Here is a 26,762-nt window from a genome sequence, read left to right as displayed (position 1 = left end):
GTGGCTGGAGCTAGGAGTTGAGAGCACAATCCAAGTCTTCCTGGGTGGCAGGAATCCAATAATTTATACCATCACTGCTCCCTCTTAGGGTCTGCACTGGTGGGAAGTAGAGTCAGGAGCCAGAACCAGAAATTGAACCCAGGCACTCTCATAACAGATTTGGGCATCTTAACTGCTAGGCTAAATGCCTGGCTCCTTGTTGGAACTTTTTTATGTCCCAGGACAGGGTGAGGCTACAGAATAGATAAGATAATGTGAATCATGAACTGAAATATTAAAAAATTTCTGAGCTATTACTAATGTTTACCATGTAAGTGTGGTTGAAATGCAAAGTGCATGCTAAACCAGGAAATATCAGGAGTGGTGAAATTGGATGTTGGCTGATATATTCTTAAATTTTCCAAAACATCATAAACCTTTTATGGTAGATTTTAAAATGAGGAAGACTGCCCCTGTTTATTTGTTGTTGCTATTTTGTTTACTTGTTTTGATAAATCTATATGACCTGTTAAACGAACTGCCAGTTTGAAACTATTCCCTCTCATCTTTCACAGCTGATCACTAGCCTGGTTTTTGTTCATTGTTCTTGCCACAGCCACCAAATCAACTTTCTCCTTCAGTGTAATACAAATAGATCTTTTTGTTTTGAATTATTTCCCAATTACTTTGCAAATGTTCATGGATAGAGATGGACTTTTATCTGATTCTGATATCTCCAGACAGCCATCACAAGGCCAATCAGAAAGGGGAAGGAAATAAGTGTTGACTTTTTGTTGATATTTTCTTTTTCTTTGGGCTTTAGGTTCTGAATTGAAGAAATTTTGCCACAAAAATATTCTGGCCATTCTTGGCTTCTCCTCTATCATGGCCGTGGTAGCTTTGATTGCTGTGGGGGTGTCCCAGCACAAACCTTTGCCAGAAAATGTTAAGGTAAGTCAAATTTCTGTATGTGTGTGTATGTATGATGTATGTATGTTAGTGTAAATAAAAGCATACAGGAGGAATTTCTCTTGTATTTGCAGATGATGAGCTATGAGCTTGAAAATACAGATGCATATGCCAGGTCTCTGAACTTTTTGCCACCTACCCAAATCAGTTGCTATACAGCAGAGGCGTGGGTGTTACATAGGCTTCTTTTGTCACACCAAGTTCAACCCAATGGAGTTGTGTACAGCAGCCCCTTTGTCAAGACAGAAGACTGACCTAGCTCATTGTTAATAGTCCCTTGCCTTCTGATGTTGAGTGATGCTGGTTCTCTTGGCAAAACTTCACTCACAGTTGAAGCCTCATGATTCTGTTCTTTGTTTAAAGTACATGATTGCCTTCTTGATTTGACCTTTTTACATGTTGGTCAGTATTGCATCACTGGAGAGAGAGAGAGAGACTGCCTAGAAGGCAAAATCCATTACAGATTTGAGCCCTCTGTTTCCAGTGAATATTTGTGGTCATGGATGACCTTCACTTGTTCATAATAGTCTTCTTCAAGTCTGTTGTGCTTCTATTGTGGCCTGACAAAATGGAACAAGGTCTTTGGCATTCTTTAAATAAAAGCTATGAGTATTTGAAAAGTAGCCACGGGCATTTAAAGTGTATCTTTATGGTAATATCACTAATTTGTTTTATACAAAAATAACTTTAATATATGAAAACTAGCTATTTGTTGAGGTCATGCAGTAGTTTTAATAAGATTCTTGGCATATAGTTGTATTAGGGGCAGAAGATTTTAGGAACTTGTCTTCTTGTGATGGCTGTAAACTGTGCTATTCAACTTGGTGACCACTAGTTATATGATCTTTCAATTTATGCTAATTAAAATTAAATAAAATTAAACAATTTTCCCTCAGTTGTACATAACTACATTTTAAGAATTCAAGAGCCACATGTAGCTGATGGCTACTATATTGGTCAGTGCAAACATAGAAAATTCCTATTGCTACAGGAAGTTCTGTTGGAAATTACTACTTCAATGAATACTCTTGGGTAATACTTCTGAAATAATTCAAAACTAAGTTTAATGAATAGAATATATTATAAAACATTTTTAAAATCTAAAAGGTAACAAAATAATTAGACCTTTTAATGAAGATTTATTTATTTGAAAGGCAGAGTGACATGATGGGAAGGAGGGGTGAAGGGAAGAGAGGGAAAGAAAGATGGAGGGAGGAAGGGATGGGGAGGCAGAGAGAAAGAGAAAGGGAGAGCAAAGAGAGAGATCTTTCATTCACTGGTTCATTACCCAAATGCTATCAATAGCTAGGGCTAGTCTAGACTGAAGCCAGGAGCCAGGAGCTCCATCAGGGTCTCCCTTGCAAATGGCAAGAACTCAAGTACTTGAGTTATCATCCGCTACCTCACAGGTGCATTAGCAGGAAGGTGGATCAGAAGTCGAGTAGCCAGAACTCAAATGGGGCACTCTGATATGGGTGTAGCTGTGTTTCAAGTGGTGGCTTAACCACTGCACTGCAACACTCACCCTGAGACTTTTCCTTGTGCAATCTGTAAATTAATACCAAGATTATCCCAAATTATTGTGGGCCACCGAACTATTACTGAGTAGTTTGTTGGAATATGTGTATAGTTGTCTCAGTTATCCATGGGAGATTGATTCTAGGAACTCAACCTCTGGATACCAAAAATGTATAGATACTCAAGTCCCTTATTTTTATATTTACACTTCAGGTCATCCCTAGATTATTTATAATGTCCAATACAATGTAAATGGCTTGTCAACAGATGTTATACTGCATTATTAGGGAATCATGACAAGAAAAAGAGTGTACATGTTCAAAACAAGAGAGAGATTTTTTCTGTGTATTTTCACCTTGTGGTTGGTTGTAGAACCCATAGATTTGGAGGGCCAATCCTATCTGCTTTTGACACTGACTGTGGGCATTTGCTTCTAACACGGGGTGGGTATTTGGCACAGTGGTTAGGACACTGTTTGGGATGTGTGCATCTGGTGTCAGAGCCCCTGGTTTTGGGTCTCACCCCTACTTCAGATCCAGCTTCCTGCCAATGTACAGCCCAAACAGCAGCAGATGATGGTTTAAGTACTTAGGTCCCTGTCACCCAGGTGGGAGACCCATATTGAGTTCTTGGCTTCTGGCACTGCCATGGCCCACGTGGCTATTTCAGACATTCGGGGAGTGAACCAATATTGGAAGATCTCTGTTTTGCATGTGTCTCTCTGTCTGTGTCTCTTTGCCTTTCAGATAAAAATAAATAATTTTTAGAAACAAGAGATAACTTATTTGGATATTTGCATCTAGCATGTTTGTTTTAAAAACACATGTCAGCCGGCGCCGTGGCTCAACAGGCTAATCCTCCGCCTAGTGGCGCCGGCACACCAGGTTCTAGTCCCGGTTGGGGTGCCGGATTCTGTCCCGGTTGCCCCTCTTCCAGGCCAGTCTCTGCTGTGGCCAGGGAGTGTAGTGGAGGATGCCCCAAGTGCTTGGGCCCTGCACCCCATGGGAGACCAGGAGAAGCACCTGGCTCCTGGCTTCGGAGCAGTGCGGTGCGCCGGCCGCGGCGCGCTGGCCGCGGGGGCCATTGGATGGTGAACCAATGGCAAAGGAAGACCTTTCTCTCTGTCTCTCTCTCTCTCTCTCTCACTGTCCACTCTGCCTGTCAAAAATAATAATAATAAAAAAAACACAAAACACAACAACACATAATGTCATCACTTTGCAATCATACCGCACTCACAGTTCTTTGTTCATAAATGTATACAAAAATAATTATAAGTATGTGTTAGGCTATAGTTGGGAAACAATACAGATATGATTTAGCTTGCTATCTTTTTTTAAAAAATTATTTTTTTATTTGATAGAGTTACAGAAAGATGTAAAGACAGAGAGAGGGAGTAGTCCTCTATCTGCTGGTTCACTCCTCAAATGGCAGCAACAGCCAGAGCTGAGCCCATCCAAAGCCAGGAGCCAAGAGCTTCTTCTGGGTATCCCACATGGGTAAAGGGGCCCAAGGTCTTGGGCCATCTTCCGCTGTTCTCCCAGGCACGTTAGAAGTGAGCAGGATTGGAAGGGGAACAACCAGGACTCAAACTGGTGCCCATATGGGAGCTGGTGCTGCAGGCTGGGGCTCTAACCCGCTGCACCACAGCACTGGCCCCAAGAGCTTACTGTCATGAGCAGGAAATATGTTCAACAGTTAAACAAATCTTTTTTTTTTCTTTTTTTTTTTTGACAGGCAGAGTGGACAGTGAGAGAGAGAGAGACAGAGAGAAAGGTCTTTGCCGTTGGTTCACCCTCCAATGGCTGCCGCGGTTGGTGCGCTGCTGCCGGCGCACCGTGCTGATCCGATGGCAGGAGCCAGGTGCTTCTCCTGGTCTCCCATGGGGTGCAGGGCCCAAGCACTTGGGGCATCCTCCACTGCACTCCCTGGCCACAGCAGAGAGCTGGCCTGGAAGAGGGACAACCGGGACAGAATCCAGTGCCCCGACCGGGACTAGAATCCGGTTTGCCGGCGCCGCAAGGTGGAGGATTAGCCTAGTGAGCCGCGGCACCAGCCAACAAATCTTTTTGATTGTGATAAAGTACCACAGAATCAAAGTTTTGGAGGCCAGGCAAGTTTTCCCTGCAAAAAATGACATCAATAATAATATCTGAAGGATGACTAAAGTTAGCTGAGGAAGAGATAAAGAGTATTTTAGGCAAAAAGAAAGCAAGTGTGAGAGTCTCAAAGCAGGAAGTAGCTGGAGACCTCCCAGAAGTGCCTGGAGAGCAGGAGTGGACCATGTGTTGGATAAAGTTGGTATAGTAAGTAGTGCAATAACAGCCCTGCAAGTCAAGTTGAGGATTTTAATTGTAATCCTGAAATAGGAAGCTGGTGACATGATCAGCTTTGTATTTTGCAGAGATCACTCTGGCTCCAATATCAGGGGAGATTGAGAGCAGATGTGGGAGGAGTTCAATTTTTAAAAATGATTTACTTAAGGGGCTGGCACTGCATATGGGTGCTGGTTTGAGTCTCTGCTACTGCTACTGCACTTCCAATCTAGCTCTCTGCTATGGCCTGGAAAAGCAGCGGAAGATGGCCCAAGTCCTTGAGCCCCTGCATCCTCGTGGGAAACCCAGAAGAAGCTCCTGGCTCCTCGCTTCAGATTGGCCCAGCTTGGGCCATTGTGGCCATTTGGAGAGTGAACCAGCAGATGAAAGACCTCTCTCTCTCTCTTCTCTCTCCCCCCTTCTGCCTCTCTGTAACTCTGCCTTTCAAATAAATAAAATAAATCTTAAGAAATGATTTATTTAAAAGGCAGAGTGAAAGAGAAAAAGAGGGAGATAGAGAGGGAAGGAGAGAGGGACAGATAAATGAGCTCCATCCTGATCTCCCACATAAGTGGTAGAGGCCCAAGTGCTTAGGCCATCTTCTGCTGCTTTCCCAGATACATTAGTGGAAATGCTGGATTAGAAGCAGAACAGCTAGCCACAACAATACAAAAGTTGCACTTTGTAAATTCACATTTATGAAATAAAAAAAAAATAAAAGAAGCAGAACAGTTAAGACTTGAACTGACACTCTGATATGGGATACTGGTGTTGCATGCTACAGCTTAGCCTTCTGTGCCACAGCACCAGCACCTTGAGTTCCGTTGTTGAAGAATGTTTTTGACTGTTGGATATCTGAGGGAAATGTCAAGGAAGCAGTTGGATACAAACCTGGACCTCTGTTTTCTGGGCAGATATCTACATACACTGCCCAGCTAAGCTAAGCTGCATTTTAAGTTTTCCAAGAGCCACATGTTTAAAAAGTAGAAGGAAAGAAGCTAAATTATTTTTAAGACTATATTTTATGTAATCTAATACATCAAAATCTTATTTCAATATTTCACCAAAGTGAAGAATTATTAATGAAGTATTTACATTCTTTTTTCATGCTAACTTCAGATTCCAGTGCATTTTCTGACAGCACATCTCAGTTTAGACTAGTCTCACTTCACGTGCTCAGCAGCTGGCTATTGACTTCTTAGAGATCTGGATCAAGGATTTGCCTCTGAAGGCACTGATGCCTTGCAGCCTCTGGGAGGAATGAGATCATCTTACAGAGGAACATCTTTCTGAGACGAGAAGAGGGTCAAGGACCGAGTTCTGAGCAATTGCATCATTGAAATATTGAAGAGTATAATGATATTGCAAAGTATAATGATAAGACTATTTCATGTTTTAGCTTATGAATAATTTCCACACAAATTTTTATTGTTTCTTTCTATGAATGCTGTGAGGAATGAAAGGATCCCCATTTTATAAACAACAAAGCAAAAATCTTAGGTATTCTCTTGCCTAGGGTGGAGGTGGTGCTAACGCTAGAACTGAGTTTTCTGACCAAAAGGCTAATAACATTTTTTTCCATTTGTCTCAGTGTGCTGTTTTTCCAAACAACACATCATACTAACAGTAAATACATGCAGGATGTTTATTTTGGGAAATGATCCCAAGGAAACACAGGGAGGGAAAAGCCACCCAAAGAGGGAGTCAGGAACAAATCACTGTATTGGGCAACTGAGGCTTCATCCTTCTGGATCCCTCTGAAGAGCTGTGGAAAATTAACTTCATATAACTTCAAATAACCTGAAGGTTTATCCCCCTGGTTCTCAACCACTGTTGGTCAAGAATTGCCCCTTCCAGGGGTAAATTAGTAGGTTTGTGCATATGTCACAGGGGCTGTGTGGGTACCACAGGTGACCTACTAGGAAGTAGGACAGAAGCTTCATAGTAGAAGTAGATACTGTTGGGAATATGCTAGGAGATAATGCTGGGAGTATGCTAGGAAATACTGCTGGGAATATACTAGGAGATACTCCTGGGAGTATGCTAGGAGATACTGCTGGGACTCAAGTAAAAAGGTGGCCAGGAAGTGTGAAGCAGCCACAGAGATATCTGAAATATCATTGCACCTATTGCTTTGTGTGGGGTGAGAGTAGTTTTGTACGAATAGTTTCAATACAACAGAGTCTTATAATAAAGAGATAGGTAGACAGTGCTATGAAAGCCTAGAGAAAGGAGCCACTGGGTCTGATCACATGAAGACTTCATGGAGGAGGTGGCCTTGGAGCCACATCTTAAGGAACAGTAAAGTGTTTGCTGCAAGGTCTGGTAGGACATATTACAAACAAAGGTCATACTGTGTATTAAAGAGTGGCAACTTGAAACTGCAAACAGTCCCTGGTGAATGGGCAGCAGTGAATAGAGGTGGATTTTTGACCATGTAGGCTGGTAGGCTGGAAAGAGTTGTAGGAGAGGAGTTCCAAGTCTGAGCTTAGTGTGCCTGGCTCAGGAGTGTGCATTCATTCAACTGCTGTGGTGCTCACACTTGGTTCTGTATAAGAGGCACATGGGGAGCTTTTCAATAGTGCTAGTCTAGGTCACACCCAGGGTCAGTTAGATCAGTCTAGGGGTGGGGAATGGGTGTAAAGCCCAGGAAAGGGTGTGTTTTATAAACTTCCCATCTGATTGTAATAAGCATTCATGATTGAGAACCACTGCTTTGAAGGACCCCAAACAGGGGGGTGATACCAGTTTGTGTTCCTAAAATTCCTGTAGGCTGGCGAGCAGGTTAGAGGAAGGTCAGCCAGCTAGGATGGTCCTGCTATGGAGTAGGCAAGGCAGAGGAGGCCAGAATTAAGGTATTTTCCTTGTAATATTAAAATCACTTAGGTTGACCAGATGTGACCAGATCTTTCAAGGCCCTTTTATTACCAGGGTGGAATACCTTGCAACAGCAATGCTGAGAGAAAGCTCTAACTACTTCTGTTTCAAGATGGTGGTGGCCACAAACTTCTCCTGGTGAAACTTCTGACATGGAAAGACTTTCAGCTGTCTCTCTCCCCACGGACTCATTATCCTTGTCCTCTTGTAGGTAAATTATTCTTCCTGCCCTAGTGCAACATGGGTCATGGACTCACAATACCTGGGATTGAACCCCAGATTTATTTTTTTAAAGATTTATTTATTGGGCTGGCGCCGCGGCTCAATAGGCTAATCCTCCACCTTGCGGCGCCGGCACACCGGGTTCTAGTCCTGGTCGGGGCACCGATCCTGTCCCGGTTGCCCCTCTTCCAGGCCAGCTCTCTGTTGTGGCCAGGGAGTGCAGTGGAGGATGGCCCAAGTCCTTGGGCCCTGCACCCCATGGGAGACCAGGAGAAGCACCTGGCTCCTGCCATCGGATCAGCGCGGTGCGCCGGCCGCAGCGCACCAACCGCGGCGGCCATTGGAGGGTGAACCAACGGCAAAAAGGAAGACCTTTCTCTCTGTCTCTCTCTCACTGTCCACTCTGCCTGTCAAAAAAAAAAAAAAGATTTATTTATTTATTTGAGAACCACTAAGTTAAATGCTTATTCCCGGAGTCCAATTTGATTGAGCTTGTATATAGTGGGGGAAATCATCATTAATCAAATAATCACAAAATAAAGGTTAAATTACAACCAGAACAGCATCTGACTTGGGCAGTTGCTTCAGAGGTGTTTTGTTGACTCAGTGAATAGAGTGAACATCTTGAACAAATAAAACTGCTCTCTCTTTACATGTGAAGAGCATGGGCCAGCCTGATAGCAGGGCTTGTTAGTGTTGCAGGCAGATTCCTGCAACAGGATCCTCTCGAGATCCTGGATCCTGTTCTGACCCTTAGAACCTTTCAGTTAGAACTTCCAGGATGCTAGGCCTGGGAGTCTATGTATAAGAGACAGCCTGGTATTGTTGTGCTACTGAAACTTGTGAACCATTCCCTATGGGTACTGGATAGGCAATGGCCATGTTAAAAAAACATAGGCTTAACCAACTGAAGAGTCATTAGTTGTACCAAAGTCTCCCCTGGAAAAATATCTGTATGCTTTGTGATCTTCTTCATTCACTACTTCTTTAATTTTCTTCTCATCACTGAACAGAGGCACATAGCAAGTTGTCATATTCCTTTTAACGTAAATATTCTGCATTTAGGCACATGTTGGAGCTCTCTCACGTGAGCATTGGACTGCCCTAATGTTAAACCATGAGATCGGACTGGCCCAATACTAAACCACATGCTTTTATTAAAAACTGCCACTTCCGTGGAATGTGGATCAGGGACCAGACTGCTTTGATTTCAATCCCACATCTGTTACTTTCCAGATGAGACTTTGGGCAAGTAAATTCCTCTCTCCATGCCTCAGTTTCCTTATATGGGAAATTAGATAGTAGCAATGTGGAGGGTGGGTCTGAGGATTAAATAGAATAATAGAGGTGACTCACTGGTCAGAGTGCCCAGCACAGCAGAAGCCCTCCATGGAGGCCTGCTGTCAACACACTTTACTGAGGACACCATGCTTAGGCCAGACACTGAGCTGTCGGCTTGTCATGATCGCTGAGCTGGTGCTCTGCAGGATTCCCAACTGCTGCTAAAAGGATCATGGCCTTTCCCCTTGCATCTGCTTTTTCAAAATGAATTCAGTGCTGTTCTTAGATAACAAGAAAATCTTAACTTTTAATGGAGAATTTGGAAGAATTTTCTCCAGTCTTCCACCTCAAATACTCTTGGAGTATATCTGCATTATTTTTACCCTACTGGACTTAAAATACGATTTTTAAAAACAAGAACACATGGAGGTGGAGGGTGGTGATAGTTGTACACAAATGTGAGTGTACTTAATACCACAGAACTATATGCTTAACTTGGCTAAAGTGGTAAATTTTATGTAAAAGCAAGCATTAAAACAGTGTTTGGCATTAACAATCCAGTAAATCCAACTAAAGAATAAAAGGGAGAAGATGAGATTCAAGAGAATACAGGAAAATAATTCAAGACATTAGGAAAAAAACACATGACATGAATGAGAAATTCAGCAGAGAGGTAGAGAACTGGGAAAAGAACCACGCAAATGATGGAAATGAACACGTCAGTAAGTTGAGTAAAAAGAACAATTCAGGGAATGTTTGGCCTAGTGGTTAGGATGCGCTAACCCATACCAAAGTGCCTGGGTCTAATTCCTGGCTCTGGTTCCTGACTCCAGCTTCCTGCCAGTGCAGACCTTAAGAGGAAACAGTGACAGGTAAAGTAACTGGATTTTTGTCACCCATTAGAGAGCCCTGGATTGAGTCCCCAGCTCCTGACTTTGACCCTAGCCCAGCCTCACTCATTGTGAGCATTTGGGGAGTGAACCAGCAGATAGGAGTTCTCTCTTTCTGGTTTTCTCACAAAAAATTTTGAAACTTAAAAAAAATACAATTGAAAGCATCTATAGACTAGATCAAGCAGAATAAAGAATATTTGAACTTGAAGACATAACTTTTGAAATATCTCAGATAAAAAAAGCAAAAGAATGCCAAGAAGGCTCAAAATCCAAAATATCTGGTTGAAATAAGATTCCTTAAAATCATGACATAACATAGACCAAATTTGATCATTGTTATAAGGTGATTATTCAAATCTTTGAAAATAAGCACATATTTAAATAACCCATAGCTCTTAATAAAAATTCAGTTGTTTTTGAACAATTAGAATTTAACAGACATCAAGAGAACATAATAGATTACTTTAACACATTGATTTAACAGAGCATCAGAGTTTAATTCTATGTCAAAGAGAAATTGAGCTTCCTGTGATCTTTTGCTGTGAGGTTTCCTTCCTTTACCTTCTTTCATATTGGTGACCATGTTTCTGTGTTTCTGTGTGTAACACATCTTTAAGCATCTTTTGCAGGGCAGGGTGAGTGGCAACAAATTCTTTCAGTTTCTGAAAGTGACCACTGCAGCTGAGGGTATGGTCAAGTAGGGTCAGCAACATTGCAGGCAGAACTGTAAATTTCTTGTTAGAGATGCCTGCCTTTACCTGGCCAGCTCTCCTCCCAGGCCAGCCAAGTAATGAAAGTCAACAGAGTGCCTTCCCCTAGGAGGTTCACACCTCCCTTAGGATGTACCCCATGTGAAGAGATAGATAGGTCTGGGCCTCTGAATTTACAAGGCCTAAAGCCCACCAGATTATTATCAAGCCCCTTCTATCAGGTTCTATTTGCCTCTCAATCAGAAAACTTACTTGTAGCTTAGACAGCACCTTTCTTAGCTCCTCTAATAATGACTCTGTCCTTTGTTCTAGGCCCTGTCTAGTGCACTTGGGCCTCATTCCTTCATAATCATAACCTCTACTCTACTGCCAATGGCTCTACTCCCAACCTGTGTGTACTGATGGTCCTCTTCCCCACTTAATGCTGTATAATTGTTCAAACCTGGTAAATGCCACTCTTAGGATCATTGGTTACTATCCTCACCCTGTCTTTTATGACCTCGTCTAAATATGATCAGAGTCGGCAAACTTGGAAGGCTTCCATAGCCTTGGCAACTCATGACGACAGCCTAGGATGGTTACTGGTGCCATAAACTAGAGTGTCAATTTGTTGGGTCAACAACAGGAGCCACTGTGCACTTGTTCCTCATGTGGGATCTCTGTCCTTAATGTGCTGTACATTGTGATTTAATGCTATAACTAGTACTCAAGCAGTATGTTTCACTTTATGTTTCTATGTGGGTGTAAACTGTTGAAATCTTTATACTAAATTGATCTTCTGTATATAAAGAGAATTGAAAATGAATCTTGATGCAAATGGAAGGGGAGAGGGAGCGGGAGAGGGGAGGGTTGCGGGTGGGAGGGAAGTTATGGGAGGGGGAAGCCATTGTAATCCATAAGCTGTACACTGGAAATTTATATTCATTAAATAAAAGTTAAAAAAAAAAGAAAAAGAAAAACAATTTTGGTGGAGACAGCCTCACAACCTTAGGGATGCCATTAAATGGAAAATATGTGATCCCTTTGATTCTTACTCCTATCATTATGATTAATTGTGAACAGAAATTGATCAAACAGACTAGTGAGATGGCATTGGTACATGCAACCTTGATGGGATTGGATTGGAATCCCCTGGTATGTTTCTAACTCTACCGTTTGGAGCAAGTCAGCTTGAGCATGTCCCGAATTGTACATATCTTCCCTCTCTTATTCCCACTCTTATATTTAACAGGGATCAAAGGGATGACATAAACAAGACTAGTGTCTGAAAATACTAACTGATAGAACAAAAAAGGGAGAGAACGATCCAACATGGGAAGCGGGATACACAGCAGACTCATAGAATGGCAGATGTCCTAAACAGCACTCTGGCCTCAGAATCAGCCCTTAAGGCATTTGGATCTGGCTGAAGAGCCCATGAGAGTATTTCAGGCATGGAAAGCCAAGACACTCTGGAAAAAAAAATGACCTAAATGAAAGATTTCCGTGAGTGAGGTCCCAGTGGAAAGAAAAGGTCATCAAAGAAGGAGGTACCTTTCTCTGAAGGGAGGAGAGAACTTCCACTTTGACTATGACCTTGTCTAAATATGATCAGAGTCGGTGAACTTGGAAGGCTTCCAAAGCTTTGGCAACTCATGACAAGAGCCTAGGGTGATTACTGATGCCATAAACAAGAGTGTCAATTTGTTAAGTCAACAACAGGAGTCACTGTGCACTTACTCCTCATGTAGGATCTCTATCCTTAATGTGTTGTACATTGTGATTTAATGCTATAACTAGTACTCAAACAGTATTTTTCACTTTGTGTTTCTATGTGGGTGCAAACTGTTGAAATCTTTACTTAATATATACTAAACTGATCTTCTGTATATAAAGAGAATTGAAAATGAATCTTGATGTGAATGGAAGGCAAGAGGGAGCGGGAGATGGGAGGGTTGCAGGTGGGAGGGAAGTTATTGGAAGGAAAGCCATTGTAATCCATAAGCTATACTTTGGAAATTTATATGCATTAAATAAAAGTTAAAAAAAAGAAAATATGTAAATTTATGAGATCCCTGAAAGAGAAGAAATGGGTTGGCCGGTGCCACGGCTCACTAGGCTAATCCTCCACCTGCAGCGCCAGCACCCGTGCTCTAGTCCCGGTTGGGGCTCTGGTTCTGTCCCGGTTGCTCCTCTTCCAGTCCAGTTCTCTGCTGTGGCCCAGGAAGGCTGTGGAGGATGGCCCAAGTGCTTGGGCCCTGCACCTGCATGGGAGACCAGGAGGAAGCACCTGGCTCCTGGCTTCAGATCAGCGCAGTGCGCTGGCCATGGTGACCATTTTGGGGGGTGAACCAACGGAAGGAAGACCTTTCTCTCTGTCTCTCTCTCTCTATCTAGCTCTGCCTGTCAAAAAAAATTAATTAAAAAAATAAAAGAAATGGGTAAAGGAATAGAAAACCTATTTAATCAGATAATAACTGAATTCTTGTGTAATCTTGGGAACTATGTGGACATCCAGGTACAGAAAGTCCATAAGCTCCAAAACAGACATGACCAGAAAAAGTCTTTAACATGTTACAAACTGTCAAGAGTAAAAGACAAGGAGAGAATCCTAAAAACTACAAGAGGAAAGCACCAACCACATTTAAGGGAACCCCCAGTAGATTTTACAACAGAAACCTTATAAGCCAGAAAGGAATGGAAGTTCTAAAAGAAAGACAAAAAATAAACAAAACCAAACCACCAAGAATACTAGATCCAGCAAAGCTTTCATCAAAAATGAAGGAAAACAAAGCCTTTTCAAGACAAACAAAAACTGAAGGAATTCATTGCCACTAGAGTGGGCTTACAAAAGTACTTAAGGGGCTGGCACTGTGGCACAGTGGGTAAAGCCAACACCTGCAGTGCTGGCATCCCATATGGGTGCTGGTTCAAGTCCCTGCTGCTCCACTTCCAATCCAGCTCTCTGCTATGGCCTGGGAAAGCTGTGGGAGATAAGATGGCCCAAGTCCTTGGGCCCCTGCAGCCACGTGGGAGACCCAGAAGAAGCTCCTGGCTCCTGTCTTCAGATTGGCCTAGCTCCAGCCATTGTGACCATTTGGAGAATAAACCAGCAGATGGAAGACCTCTCTGTATCTCTCTGTCTCTCTGTCTCTGCCTCTCTCTAACTCTACATTTCAAATAAATAAATATTTTTATTTTAAAAAAGTGCCTTAGGGAGTCCTACATTCAAAATCAAAAGAGAGATAGCTACCATCATGAAAAGACATGATAGCATAAAACTCAATAGAAGAGTGATGCACAAAAAAAGCAATAGAAAAAGATCAAACCTTACAAATACAAGTAAACCAAGGGTGGGGGACTTTTTTGTGTGCCTAAGGCTATTTGGATATTTATAACATTCACAGGCCCACAAAATTATCAGCTTAAAAATTAGCCTACTGTAGATTTATTGAATTTTGAGTCCTGGCTGCAGTTGCTATGGCAGGGCCAGACCAAATGATTTCATGGCACAGACGAGGCATTCCCTATCCCTACCCTAACCACAACGATGAATAAGAGGATGAATAGAATAAGGGATATTTAAAATGAGCAAAAGACACTTGATAACATGACAGGAGTAAATCTCTTCTAATCAATAATAACCTTGAATGTAAATAAACTAAATTCCCTAATTAAAACAAATTGGCTGAATACATGCATGTAGGTAGATATGCTGCCCACAAGAAATTTCCATTACCAGTAAAGACACTTACAGACTGGAAGCAAAAGTTCAGGAAAAGATATTCACTGCAAATGAAAACCATGAGTGAGTGGGATTAAGTTATATTTATCTCAGACAAAATAAACTTTAAGACAAAAATCATGCAAACTACAGAATTACCAAAGAATCAATTCAACAAGAGGATAATATTGTAAATTATATTTATCTAATGCCAGATCACCTGATTTTATAAAGCAAACATTATTAGATCTAAAGGAAGAGATAGGATCCAATTCAATGGTAGTGGGGAACTTCCACATTCCACTTTCATGGACAGTCACCGAGGTGGTGATGAACAGATCACCCAGGCAAAAAATCCAAAAAACATCGAGTTAAACTGTTCTGTAGACCAAATGAGCCTAACATATATTTACAGTGCATTTCACTCAACAGCTGCAGAGTACATATTCTTGTCCTCAGCACATGAAATATTGTCTAGCACAGACAGTGTATTAAGCCACGAAACAAGTCTTAACACTTAAAAAAGACTGAAGTGATAGCAAATATCTTTTCTGATCACAATGGAATAAAAATAGAAATCAACAACAGAACTAGAAATCGGACAAATACATGGAGAATGGACCACAACATGCTGTTGAATGAACAATGGGTCATTGAAGAAATCAAAAGGGAGATAAAAATTTTCTTAAAACATATGGACATGTGGGCCAGTGCCGCAGCTCACTAGGTTAATCCTCCGCCTGCGGCGCCAGCACACCTGGTTCTAGTCCTGGTTGGGGCGCCAGATTCTGTCCCAGTTGCCCCTCTTCCAGGCCAGCTCTCTGCTGTGGCCCGGGAGTGCAGTGGAGGATGGCCCAAGTGCTTGGGCCCTGCACCCGCATGGGAGACCAGGAGAAGCACCTGGTCCTGCCTTCAGATCAGTGCGGTGCGCCGGCCGCAGCGGCCATTGAGGGGTGAGCCAACGGAAAAGGAAGACCTTTCTCTCTGTCTCTCTCTCTCTCTCTCTCACTGTCTAACTCTGCCTGTCAAAACAAACAAACAAAACCATATGAACATGTGAACAAAACATCTGAAAACCTGTAGGATATGGCATGGATGGCAGGAAACAACCTGAGCCATCATTTGCTGCTTCCCACAGTGCACGTCAGCAGGAAGCAGGAATTAGAAGCAAAACTGGAAATTGAACCCAGGCACTCCAGTTTGTGATGCTGGTGTCCCGAGGGGTGTCTCAGCTGTGTGCCAAATGCCCACCCTCCTTAAAAAATGTTTAAGGAGATGGAAATAATAACTACTCTGATTTTACTTGGTTGTTACATGTTGTATACACCTATTGTATCAAATTATCCCACTGTATGTGCCCCAACAATATGAACAATTAAAATATTAATAAAAAACTAGCTGAGGACAAACATGTATACACATTAAGATTACAACTATATAAATGATATTATAAGGAAGCATTTAAAAAACACTGGGGCAGGGGTGAGTATTTGAAATGTCTGTGCCCCATGTCTGGCTGCCTGGGCCTGTTCTGACTCTGGCACCTGACTCCAGCTTCCTGTTAATACAACCCCTAGGAGGCAGCAGTGATGAAACAAGTAATGAAGTCCTTGCTGTTTATGTGGGAGACCTGGGTTGAATCCCAGCTCCTCACTTTGGTCCCAGACTAGTCCCAGCTGTTGGGGGCATTTGGGGAGTGAACCAGAAGATGGAAACTAACTTTGTAATTGTGTGTGTGTGGTGGTGGTGGGGTAAATAAATAGTTTTTTTGAAAAGATTGGAAGGAAATAAAAAAATAACAGTGATGTCTGTGTGGAATCTTAAATGTCTCTTATTTTCTAATTCATATTTTATGAACTTTTAGTACTCTTAACATGGAAAATAGTGAAATAATCACAAGGGAATATCAGATATCTTCCTTGCAACACAAAGCTTTGATTTTTTTCTTTAATAGAAAGGATATACTTTCAAGGGTTTTAGAAAGTTTTAAATGCAAGCTAAGAAAAATACCATGTTTTTCCATTGCCAGCCTTGGCTGAGGCCTTCACTGTTTAATGGGCTTTGGGCCCAGGAAGGGGTAAGAGTACAAGCATCCCCAAACTTCTGCAAAGCTATATTTGCTGAGATCCTTGCAGCCTCATGTTCTCTGAAATATGCATTGGAAAATGCTGCGGTGGTAGAAAGAAAATAAAAGATGTTGGCCACTCAGACACTGGTAAACCGTGTAAGAATGGAAGGCAAACTCCCCAAATGTTCCATCTGAGAACTTGCAGATGATCAAACTTTATCTGTCTCTCAAGCAGTAAGCGATGCCAATTTTTTATTCTGCAAACTATTTTAGAAGACAAATGTTTGGCGCCGTTGGACGTGTTAGTGTTCTAGTGTGCTGTATACAGAAGGGGAAATGCTCTCAACTCCAGCGTTACAGTATGCTCTACCCCTTCGCAAACACTTGCCAAACAAAATGTAGTGAAAGCTTTGATTTATCAACCACCCCACTATGTAAGCCCTTAGAGAACTAGGCTGATAGAAACAAGGCAGGTTCCTTGGCGCTCCTGGAAAAGTGACTTTCATGTCAACAAAGTTAGACAGAATAGAATGTCCTGATTCCAGATACAGGCTGCTTGCTGCTGCCGCCTTGCTAGCTTTCATCATATGCCGTTGTGGTTGGAACATTTCTCTGGCACGAATAACTTTGGGCCCTGCTAGGGAACAACAGAATTTTCTACTGCATAATCCCTGAGCTGCTTTCTCTATCCTGCGAGGTTTCCCACGAGTAAAGGCCGCAGACTTCAGTCGGTGTCCCCTCTGTCTACAGTGGGCAGCACCTAAGCCACTGATTTCGTGGATTCCTTTTACTACAGGCCTAGCTACAGAGGAATCTGCAGCTTGTTCCCTTGCTGCGTCCAAAGCAAGCATACAGGGCCTTTTCTTTCTAAGAGCATTTTCTAGTTACTAGGGGGAATCCCCACCGTGCCAAACAAGACAGGGAACACCGCGGAGGTTACCTAGGGTCAAGGCGCCTCACGAGGTCTGCACAGTGATACTCCCTGCTCTGTACTGAAGTGGAATCAAGTTGGAAATTCAGTAGGCCTTACATTCAGCTGCTCCTAATGGTCCTGTAGATTTCTTAAATCCTCATTCTGGTCCTCTTTTCTCTGTGATAAGATTATGAGGGTGCACAAACGCACATACACACTTCAAAAAGTTACTGGAAAATGGAATTAAAGAATAAGTTTCTTTTGGTGCAAAAAGATTTTAAAATCCATGCATAGTTTTTTTCCCAATAATATGTATTTTCCATCAACTTTTTAAAGACTGTGTGTGTGTGTGTGTGTGTTTTCAAGTGTGGCTAGCATTATGAGGTAGAGAGTTAAGTCACTGCTTACTTGCTGGCATCCCATAACTGAGTGCCAGTTCAAGTCTCATCTGCTCTGTTTCCAGTCCAGCTCCCTGCTAATGCGCCTGGGAAAGCAGCAGCAGATGGCAAAGTATTTGAGACCCTGCCCCCAACATGGGGGACCTGGATGGAGTTCCTGGCTCTTAGACTCAGCTTGGTCCCGCCCTGGCTGTTGTAGTCATTTGGGGAGTGAACCAGTGGATGGGAGATTGTCTCTCCCTTTCTCTCTGTCACTCTGCCTTTTAAAGAAACATACAAATAGATAAATATTTTCAAGGGCATACTTTGAGGTGCAGAGCTCAAATGTGCAACAAAGTGGCACAAAGTCGTTGGCTTACATTTCGGGAAGTGCTTCCTTTGTGTTTCTCTTCCTTTTGCCTCCTCATTTACTTTCCTCCAGGTTTCTCTCTAAGATAGGAATGATTAAGAAAAAAAAAAAAGTACACAGGCCATCAATCTCTGTTTCCAAACCCATGGCAGATATTATCAATCATACCCTTTCCCCTACACACACACTGATTGAGCCTAGGAAGGTAACCAAAGATGTTTATCAGTTTAAACGGGCACTTGGCATTCTCCTCCTGTGTAAATGTCTAAAACAAATGAGAGCTTATATCCCCCAAATGAAATGTACAAGAGTGTTTATGGCAGCTATATTCCCAATAGCCCTCACCTAGAAACAACCCAAATGTCCACCAGAAGATGAAAATACAGCGTATGCAAATAATGAGATACTTCCAGCAATGGGCAAAAATGAACTGCTAACACAGTTTAAGTGCATCTGATAGATGTGAAGGACATTAGGTGTAAAGCAGAGCCACTGTGTGTCCAGTTACTGGGGTTCAAAACCAGGAAAAACTAACCTGTGGTGATAGAGGTCAAGAGAGTTGTCTCGCTTGGGGGAAACTTCCCCAGGGGGATACTAGAAAGCCTTCTGGGAGCTAGAGGGTGCCATGCGTCTTGTTCTTGGCAGTGATTATACGGATTGGCACAGACGCAAAAATTCATTGATATATACAAAGATTTTCCTCCTGCTCTGTAGTTATCCCTTATTTAATGTTCTTAAAAAGATCCATTTGACTGATTCAGATCTAGGCTCTGTTACTCATTCGCCGTGTATCTTCAATAAATTACTTAACCTCTTTGTACTTTAGTTTCTCACCTATATTTAATGGATTAAAATAAGAGCTAATTTACAGAACTGTTCTGAGAGCTCAGGTAAGTCACATAAAATGCTTCCTTCAGCCTCTGCCTGGGACGTGTCATGTGCTCGGGAGTAAGACATGCTGCTCTATCCTCTCTTTCTCCTCTGATCACCACTTCTTCATGCGGGTTTTTCCCCTTCTCCTTGCATGCATCTTCCTTCCTTCCTTCCTTCCTTCCTTCCTTCCTTCCTTCCTTCCTTCCTTCCTTCCTTCCTTCTTTTCTCTCTCTCTCTCTTTCTTCTGTTTTTCTCTTTCTTCCTCCTTTGCAGAGCTAAAACATGGAAGTTTGGGTACATTTTTAGTGCATTTATTATAATTTTATAGTTATATTCATAATTTAAAACCAAGTGGGCTTAGTATTTTCTGTGTCTCTTTAAAATAAGCTCCACATTTACTGAGCTAAAATTAGAAGAAGATATTTATTATGTCTGTGTGACCCTCAGTGAGTTAACCTGATGGTTCCCAAATTTGTGCATCAGAATCACATGGGATCTTATAAAAATTCCAAAGCCCAGGCGACATAGCAGACCAGTTAAATTATAATATCTAGGGGTTGGACACAGGAATCATGGCCATTGGAGCTCCCGCATGATTCCAGTGTGCAAACAAGTTTAGGATCTACTGGATTAATGGCTTTCTATTCCTCCCATGTTGTTTTACCTGCTTGAGCATGTGATTCTGGATCCTGGCTGTATATTAGAATCATCCAGCAAGCTTCTAAACAACACTGCTGCTTAGACCCCACCCTGGGTGAGGCCTGAGTATTTCTAAGTAAATATTAAGAGACATGGTTTAGAGAAATTGACATCCTGGTAGTTCTTGTGACTAGGGTAACTCTACTCATCTCTGCCCAGAGTTCCTCTCAAATTAAAATACTTTCTGCTCTCGTTTTTGAAAACTGTCCCTGTCTCCTTCCTGTTGGAAGCTGAATGTAAGGGAGAATGATGCTGTACTGATACATTTTTTTATTTGTTTTGCTCTCAGTATGGAATTGTGCTGGATGCAGGCTCTTCCCACACAAGTTTGTACATATATAAGTGGCCAGCCGAAAAGGAGAACGACACAGGAGTGGTGCATCAGTTAGAAGAATGCAAGGCGAAAGGTAAGATGGAGAAAAAGAGAAGGGGAGACATTTGGGGCACAAGAACATGAGAGGTTTGTGGCAAGCAGAACACAAGAGGAAAAAGAGGCTCAAGTGTAAGAAGCCAAGTGAAGAATGGTGGAGCTATTGTTATTTTGTTAATATTACAGAAAATGCTATTGAAATCAACCCTGAATAAGTAATCCCTTGAAGAATAAGCAAATTTAAAATAACTTAGTAATAGTAGCTTCCATTACCAGGACACTTCTGTACATCATGAACTATGAACTGAACTTTATAATTTTATTTAATTCTCACATCTCCTTTTGAGATGTGCATTATTGTTCTTTTTTTAAAAATTTATTTTTATTTATTTGAAAGAGTAAGAGTGGTAGAGAGAGAAAGACATCTCTGCCTACAGGTTCATTTCGCAAATGGCTGCAAGGGCTGGGACTGAAGCCCTGAAGATCCTGAGATCCAACCAGGTCCCGCATGTGGGTGGCAGGGGCCCCATTACTTGGGCCATCCTCTGCTGCTTTCCCAGGCATATTAGCAGGGGTCTGCATTGGCTGCAGAGCAGCCAGGACTCAAACTGGAACTCCAGTATGGGATGCTGATGTTGCAAATGGCAGCTTAACCTGCTGCACCACAGTGCCACCCATATCATTCCCAGTTTTTAAACAATGAGGACACCAAAAATTGAGAGAGATTATAGCACTTATTTGGATAACTTGAGCTAGTAAATTATGGGACTGGGATTCCAAGCAAAGTATACCTGACTGCAAACTCATGTACCAGCCAGTAGTTCTCCAATGTGACACTGTCAGAACTACTTGGAGGGGGTTAATGCACATATGCTGTGCCCAACCCCCCAGAATTTCTGAGCCTGCATATCTGAGGTGAGGCTTGAGACTGCATTTCTCACAGGTGCTCAAGTGATGTTACCCTGGTTGGTCCAGGGTATCTCTTCGCTCTTAATCTTTCCACTCTGATCTGCAACATGAAAGAACATTTTGAAGGTCTTTAACCTCTGTATAGGCAGGAAAGAACAAATTGTAGACTACTGGGGACGGGTAAAAAATCCTGTGGACCATTTAATTCTTGTTTTGCCAAGAAGGAAACAAAAACCTGGAGAATTAGTGCTCTTCAAGTAGCAAAGAACCCAGACAACAGTCTAGATCTCCTAACTGCACTCAGGCCTTTTGCTACCCTGAAGCACTATATTACACATTTCTTTTCTCATTAGTTTTCTTTCAAGGTCACATTGCAACTTAGAATTGTTGACCGTTGTCCCTCCAGACATCACTGCATTGTACCATAATCTCTTTGACTTCATCTCTCATGGTCCTTTTTTTTTTTTTTTAAATTTGAGAGGCTGAGAAAGAGAAGAGAGAGAGAGAGAGAGGGAGAGAGAGGGAGAGAGAGAGAAACAGGCAGACAGAGCTCCTATCTGCTGATTTACTCTTTAAATGCTGGGGGATAGGCCAGGGCTGAAGCCAGAAGCTGGGAATGCAATCCAAGTCCCTCATTTGGATGGCAGAAACCAAATTATTTAGCCATCACTGCTTCTTTCAAAGATGTGTATTGGTGAGAAGCTAGAGTCAGAAATCAGCACTAGTAATCAAACTTAGGTGCTCAGGCTTAGGACACAGTTAAAGATTTATTTATTTATTTGAAAGTCAGAGTTAGAGAAGGAGAAACACACAAAGAGCATATCTTCTATCCACTGGTTTACTTCCCAAATAGCCAAACAGCCGGGCTAGACCAGGCCGAAGCCAGGGTCTCCCGTGGGTGGTAGGGGCCCAGGGATTTGGGCCATTTTCCACTGTTTTCCCAGGCACATTAGCAGGGAGCTGGACTGGGAGTGAAGCACCCAGGATTCGAACCAGCACCCAAATGGGATGCTTGCACTGCAGTCAGTGATTTAACCTGCTGCACCACAGAGGTGGTCCTAACACAGGTATCTAAACTCTAGACTAAATGCTGCTCCTCTTTTGGCCTTTTTAATCTAGGAAACCACTTTTTATTTTTATTCAAAAAGGCAACCAAGGTCCCAGAAGATAATTGACTTTCAATTCAAGGGCCTGTTGAATCCGCTGATTTTTGTAGTTTGTTGATCAAATAGTAGAGAGTAAATGTTTTCAAGAGAGCAAGGCATTCTACCCAGTAGCCTAATATCTTGAGACTTTGACCCCATTAATACTGAGACAATATTCTAACATTTATTTATTTATTTTATTGAAATGAAAGGCAGAGAGACAGAGACGGATCTCCCATCCACTGGTTCACTCCCCAAGTGCCCACAATTGCCAGGAGTGGGCCAGGCTAAATCCAGGAGTCAGGACTTCAATCTGGGCTTCCCTTGTGGGTGGCAGAGATCCAACTACTTGAGTTATCACCTGCTGTATCCCAGGGTGTGCATTTGCAGGAAGCTGGAATTAAGATTGGAGCCAGGTTTAGAACTCGGGCATTCAGATATGAAGCACTGATCTAACCACTATGCCAAACACCTACCCTCTAATATTTCTTTAAAGTCCGAATCCCTCATTTTACTGATTTTGCAAGGGGGCTTAAAAATACTCATGGAAAATTCACATCATCGTTAATTTCATTTTTCCATGAACTTTTTGGAATTCCGTTGTACCCCTCAAATTTAATTGACTACCTTCTGTTTAAAAAAATTTTTTTTAATCCTATAGATGGCTTTCTTCTGAGACTCATCCCATGAGTGTTTGGCTTAACAAATGCACTATATTCTCCTTTCAAAAGGGAGAATTCTCTAGTTAATCAAATACTTAAAGGCAGATTTTCTGAATTGAAACAGTGAGTTGATTACTTAGGAGTTCATTTTCTAATTTTGGTTCAGGAAACAGGCTGTCTGAAAACCTATGAATTATCTGGATAACTTACTTGAATAATTTTCTTTAAAGCAAATACTTGCTATGAAACACTGATGGTGTGATATTTATTTAAATGTGAGATGAAACTGTTGAGTGTTGAACTCCAAAAACTTAAGGAATCTTGGCTCCAATCCTCTCCATAGCAACAGTTAGTTTTGCTCTAAAACTGGAAAAACAGTTTTACTAGGAAGAACAGTGTTGGAGTGGAAAAGTCACTGGGGGAACATGGATTTTGCTTTTTTTTTTAACAAAGAAACTACACCTCAGAAGTTTTAGGGTACTGGTCAGGATTACACAGCTGTTTAGTGGTAGGTGTTCTGTCTTTTCAGTAAGTTAATGTGTCTGGTGCTTATTTTTTTGTTCTAAATGTCATCTTAGGTCATCTAGGAACTTGTGTTCTTAATTAGAACTTTGTTAAGAAACTTCACAAGCAGCTAATGCTTCCATAGTAGTATAGTAGCTTTCTATGAGTTTTTTCGTAATACACATTTTCCATAAACTTTCTGAAGATGCTGCCTGTGAAATTAAGCAATTGAATATGAAATTGCGCCATCCAGTGGCCAAGTTATTGAACATCAGACAGACTGAAAAGACAGAACACCTACCACTAAATAGCTATGTAATCCTGACCAGCCTGATGTTAGGAAATCAAGCTGTACCAAGGCCAGGTCGATGAGTTACCTTCTAAGTCCAACAAGCCTAATATACATCACATCAAGAAATTGTTTTCTTGTGTTATCTCAGAAAACGTATTTTGTTTCAATATTGTCAAGGTACTTTTTTTTTTTTTTTTAAAGATTGTCATCATCTTCTACCTCTTTCCCTAGGTCCTGGAATCTCAAAATATGCCCAGAAAGTAGATGAAATAAAAACTTACCTGGCTGAATGCATGGAAAAAGCCAGGAAAGTGGTTCCAATCTCCCAGCACCAAGAGACACCTGTTTACCTGGGAGCTACAGCAGGCATGCGGTTGCTCAGGTACAGCAGCATGTAGGCACAAGGAGGCCTGGCAGTGCTAGGGCCTCCGAAACGATACACAAGGGCCATTCTTCCCTAACACACCAAATTCTTTTTTTATAGAAAGCTTTTATTTAATAAATAAAAATTTCATAAGTACAACTTTTGGATTATAGAGGTTTTTCCCCCCATACCCACCTTCCCACCCCTAAACCATCGCAGCTCGTACTCCCTCTTCCATCCCATTCTTCATTAACTTTCCTTTGTAATTCTCTTTACATACGGAAGATCAGCTCTGTACTAAGTAGAGATTTCCACAGTTTGCGCCCACACAGACACACAAGTATAAAGTACTGCTTGAAGACTAGTTTTACCATTAGTTCTTCTAGTACAGCACATTAAGGACACAGATCCTACATGAGGAGCAAGTGCACAGTGACTCCTGTTGTTGATTTAACAGTTGACACTCATATTTATGACGTCAGTGATCACCCGAAGCTCTTGTCATGACCTGCCAAGGCTCTTTTTTTTAACTTTTATTTAATAAATATAAATTTCGAAAGTACAGCTTTTGGATTATAGTGATTTCCCTCCCCCCCATAACTTCCCTCCCACCTGCAACCCTCCCATCTCCCGCTCCCTCTCCCATTCCATTCACATCAAGATTCATTTTCAATTATTTTTATATATAGAAGATCAATTTAGTATATATTAAGCAAAGATTTCAACAGTTTGCATCCACACAGAAACACAAAGTATAAAATAATGTTTGAGTACAAGTTATAGCATTAATTCACATTGTACAACACATTAAGGACAGAGATCCTACATGGCGAATAAGTGCACAGTGACTCCTGTTGTTAACTTAACAATTGACACTCTTGTTTATGGCATCAGTAATCACCCTAGGCTCTTGTCATTAGTTGCCAAGGCTATGGAAGCCTTCTGAGTTCACCAACTCCGATCTTTTTTTTTTTTCTTTTCATTTTCAATTCTCTTTATATACAGAAGATCAATTTAGTATATATTAAGTAAAGATTTCAACAGTTTACACCCACATAGAAACATAAAGTGAAACATACTGTTTGAGTACTAGTTATAGCATTAAATCACAATGTACAGCACATTAAGGACAGAGATCCCACATGAGGAACAAGTGCACAGTGGCTCCTGTTGTTGACCCAACAAATTGACATTCTAGTTTATGGCGCCAGTAACCATCCTAGGCTGTCGTCATGAGTTGCCAAGGCTATGGAAGCCTTCCAAGTTTGCCAACTCTGATCATATTTAGACCAGGTCATAAAAGACAGGGTGAGGATAGTAACCAATGATCCTAAGAGTGGCATTAACCAGTCTGAACAATATACAGCATTAAGTGGGGAAGAGGACCATCAGTACACACAGGTTGGGAGTAGAGCCATTGGAGGTAGAGTAGAGGTTATGATTACGAAGGAATGAGGCCCAAGTGCGCTAGACAGGGTCTAGAACAAAGGACAGAGTCATTATTAGAGGAGCTAAGAAAGGTGCTGTCTAAGCTACAATTAAGTTTTCTGATTTAGAGGCAAATAGAACCTGATAGAAGGGGCTTGATAATAATCTGGTGGGCTTTAGGCCTTGTAAGTTAAGAGGCCCAGACCTATCTGTCTCTTCACATGGGGTACATCCTAAGGGAGGTGTGAACCTCCTAGGGGAAGGCACTCTGTTGACTTTCATTACTTAGCTGGCCTGGGAGGAGAGCTGGCCAGGTAAAGGCAGGTGGCATCTCTAACAAGAAATTTACAGTTCTGCCTGCAATGTTGCTGACCCTACTTGGCCGTCCCCTCAGCTGCAGTGGTCACTTTGGAAGTTGGGCTGAGTGAAGGGCTTTTCAGCTTAGAGCCAATAAGATCTGTGGCTCTGACCTGGGCATCCTTCGACTCCAGGGCAGGTCCATTACCAGTGATCCAACTCTTGGCATAGCTGCCAGGGCTCTTCACAAGCTGACTTCTGCTGAAGCCCAGGCTTACCACATTGAAAGCCACTGCAGTAGACTGGCCTGCTGGGTCTCCTTGAGGGCAGATCACTGTACAGATCAGCCATTAATAGGCCTGCCACCCATTGCTTCTGATGCCTAGCTTTCTTTTCCTCCTGGTTTTTGTTAAAGCAGAGCAGCCAACTCCGATCTTATTTAGACAACGTCATAGTCAAAGTGGAAGTTCTCTCCTCTCTTCAGATAAAGGTACCTCCATCTTTGATGGCCCATTCTTTCCAATGGGATCTCACTCGCGGAGATCTTTTATTTAGGTCTATTTTTTTTCCAGAGTGTCTTGGCTTTCCATTCCTAAAATACTCTCATGGGCTCTTCCGCCAGATCCGAATGCCTTAAGGGCTGATTCCAGAGTGCTGTTTAGGACATCTGCCATTCTATGAGTCTGCTGTGTCTCCCGCTTCCCATGTTGGATCGTTCTCTCTTTTTTTATTCTATCAGTTAGTATTAGCAGACACTAGTCTTGTTTATGTGATCCCTTTGACTCTTAGACCTATCAGTGTGATCAATTGTGAACTTAAACTGGTCACTTGGACTAGTGAGATGGCATTGGTACATGCCACCTTGATGGGATTGTATTGGAATCCCCTGGCACGTTTTTAACTCCATCATTTGGGGCAAGTCCAATTGAGCATGTCCCAAATTGTACATCTCTTCCCTCTCTTATTCCCACTCTTATATTTAACAGGGATCACTTTTCAGTTAAGTTTCAACACTTAAGAATAA

General features: G+C 42.0%; 1 protein-coding gene across 3 annotated transcripts in view; it reads left to right on the top strand.

Moving 5' to 3' along the window:
- Positions 1–26,762, top strand: part of ENTPD1 (ectonucleoside triphosphate diphosphohydrolase 1) — a 183,223-nt gene that overhangs the window by 115,569 nt on the left and 40,892 nt on the right. For all 3 annotated transcript variants that reach the window (XM_062214724.1, XM_062214723.1, XM_062214721.1), the window contains exons 2-4: positions 803–930; positions 20,057–20,174; positions 23,881–24,031. In XM_062214724.1, the coding sequence (XP_062070708.1) occupies positions 865–930; positions 20,057–20,174; positions 23,881–24,031 (335 nt within the window). In that variant the 5' untranslated portion in view covers positions 803–864. The remainder of the gene's footprint in view (positions 1–802; positions 931–20,056; positions 20,175–23,880; positions 24,032–26,762) is intronic.

This window comes from Lepus europaeus, chromosome 17 (assembly GCF_033115175.1).
Source record: "Lepus europaeus isolate LE1 chromosome 17, mLepTim1.pri, whole genome shotgun sequence".
Classification (NCBI taxonomy): Eukaryota; Metazoa; Chordata; class Mammalia; order Lagomorpha; family Leporidae; genus Lepus; species Lepus europaeus.
Note: the sequence above shows the minus strand (reverse complement) of the source record. Positions and strands in the feature narration are given on the sequence as shown.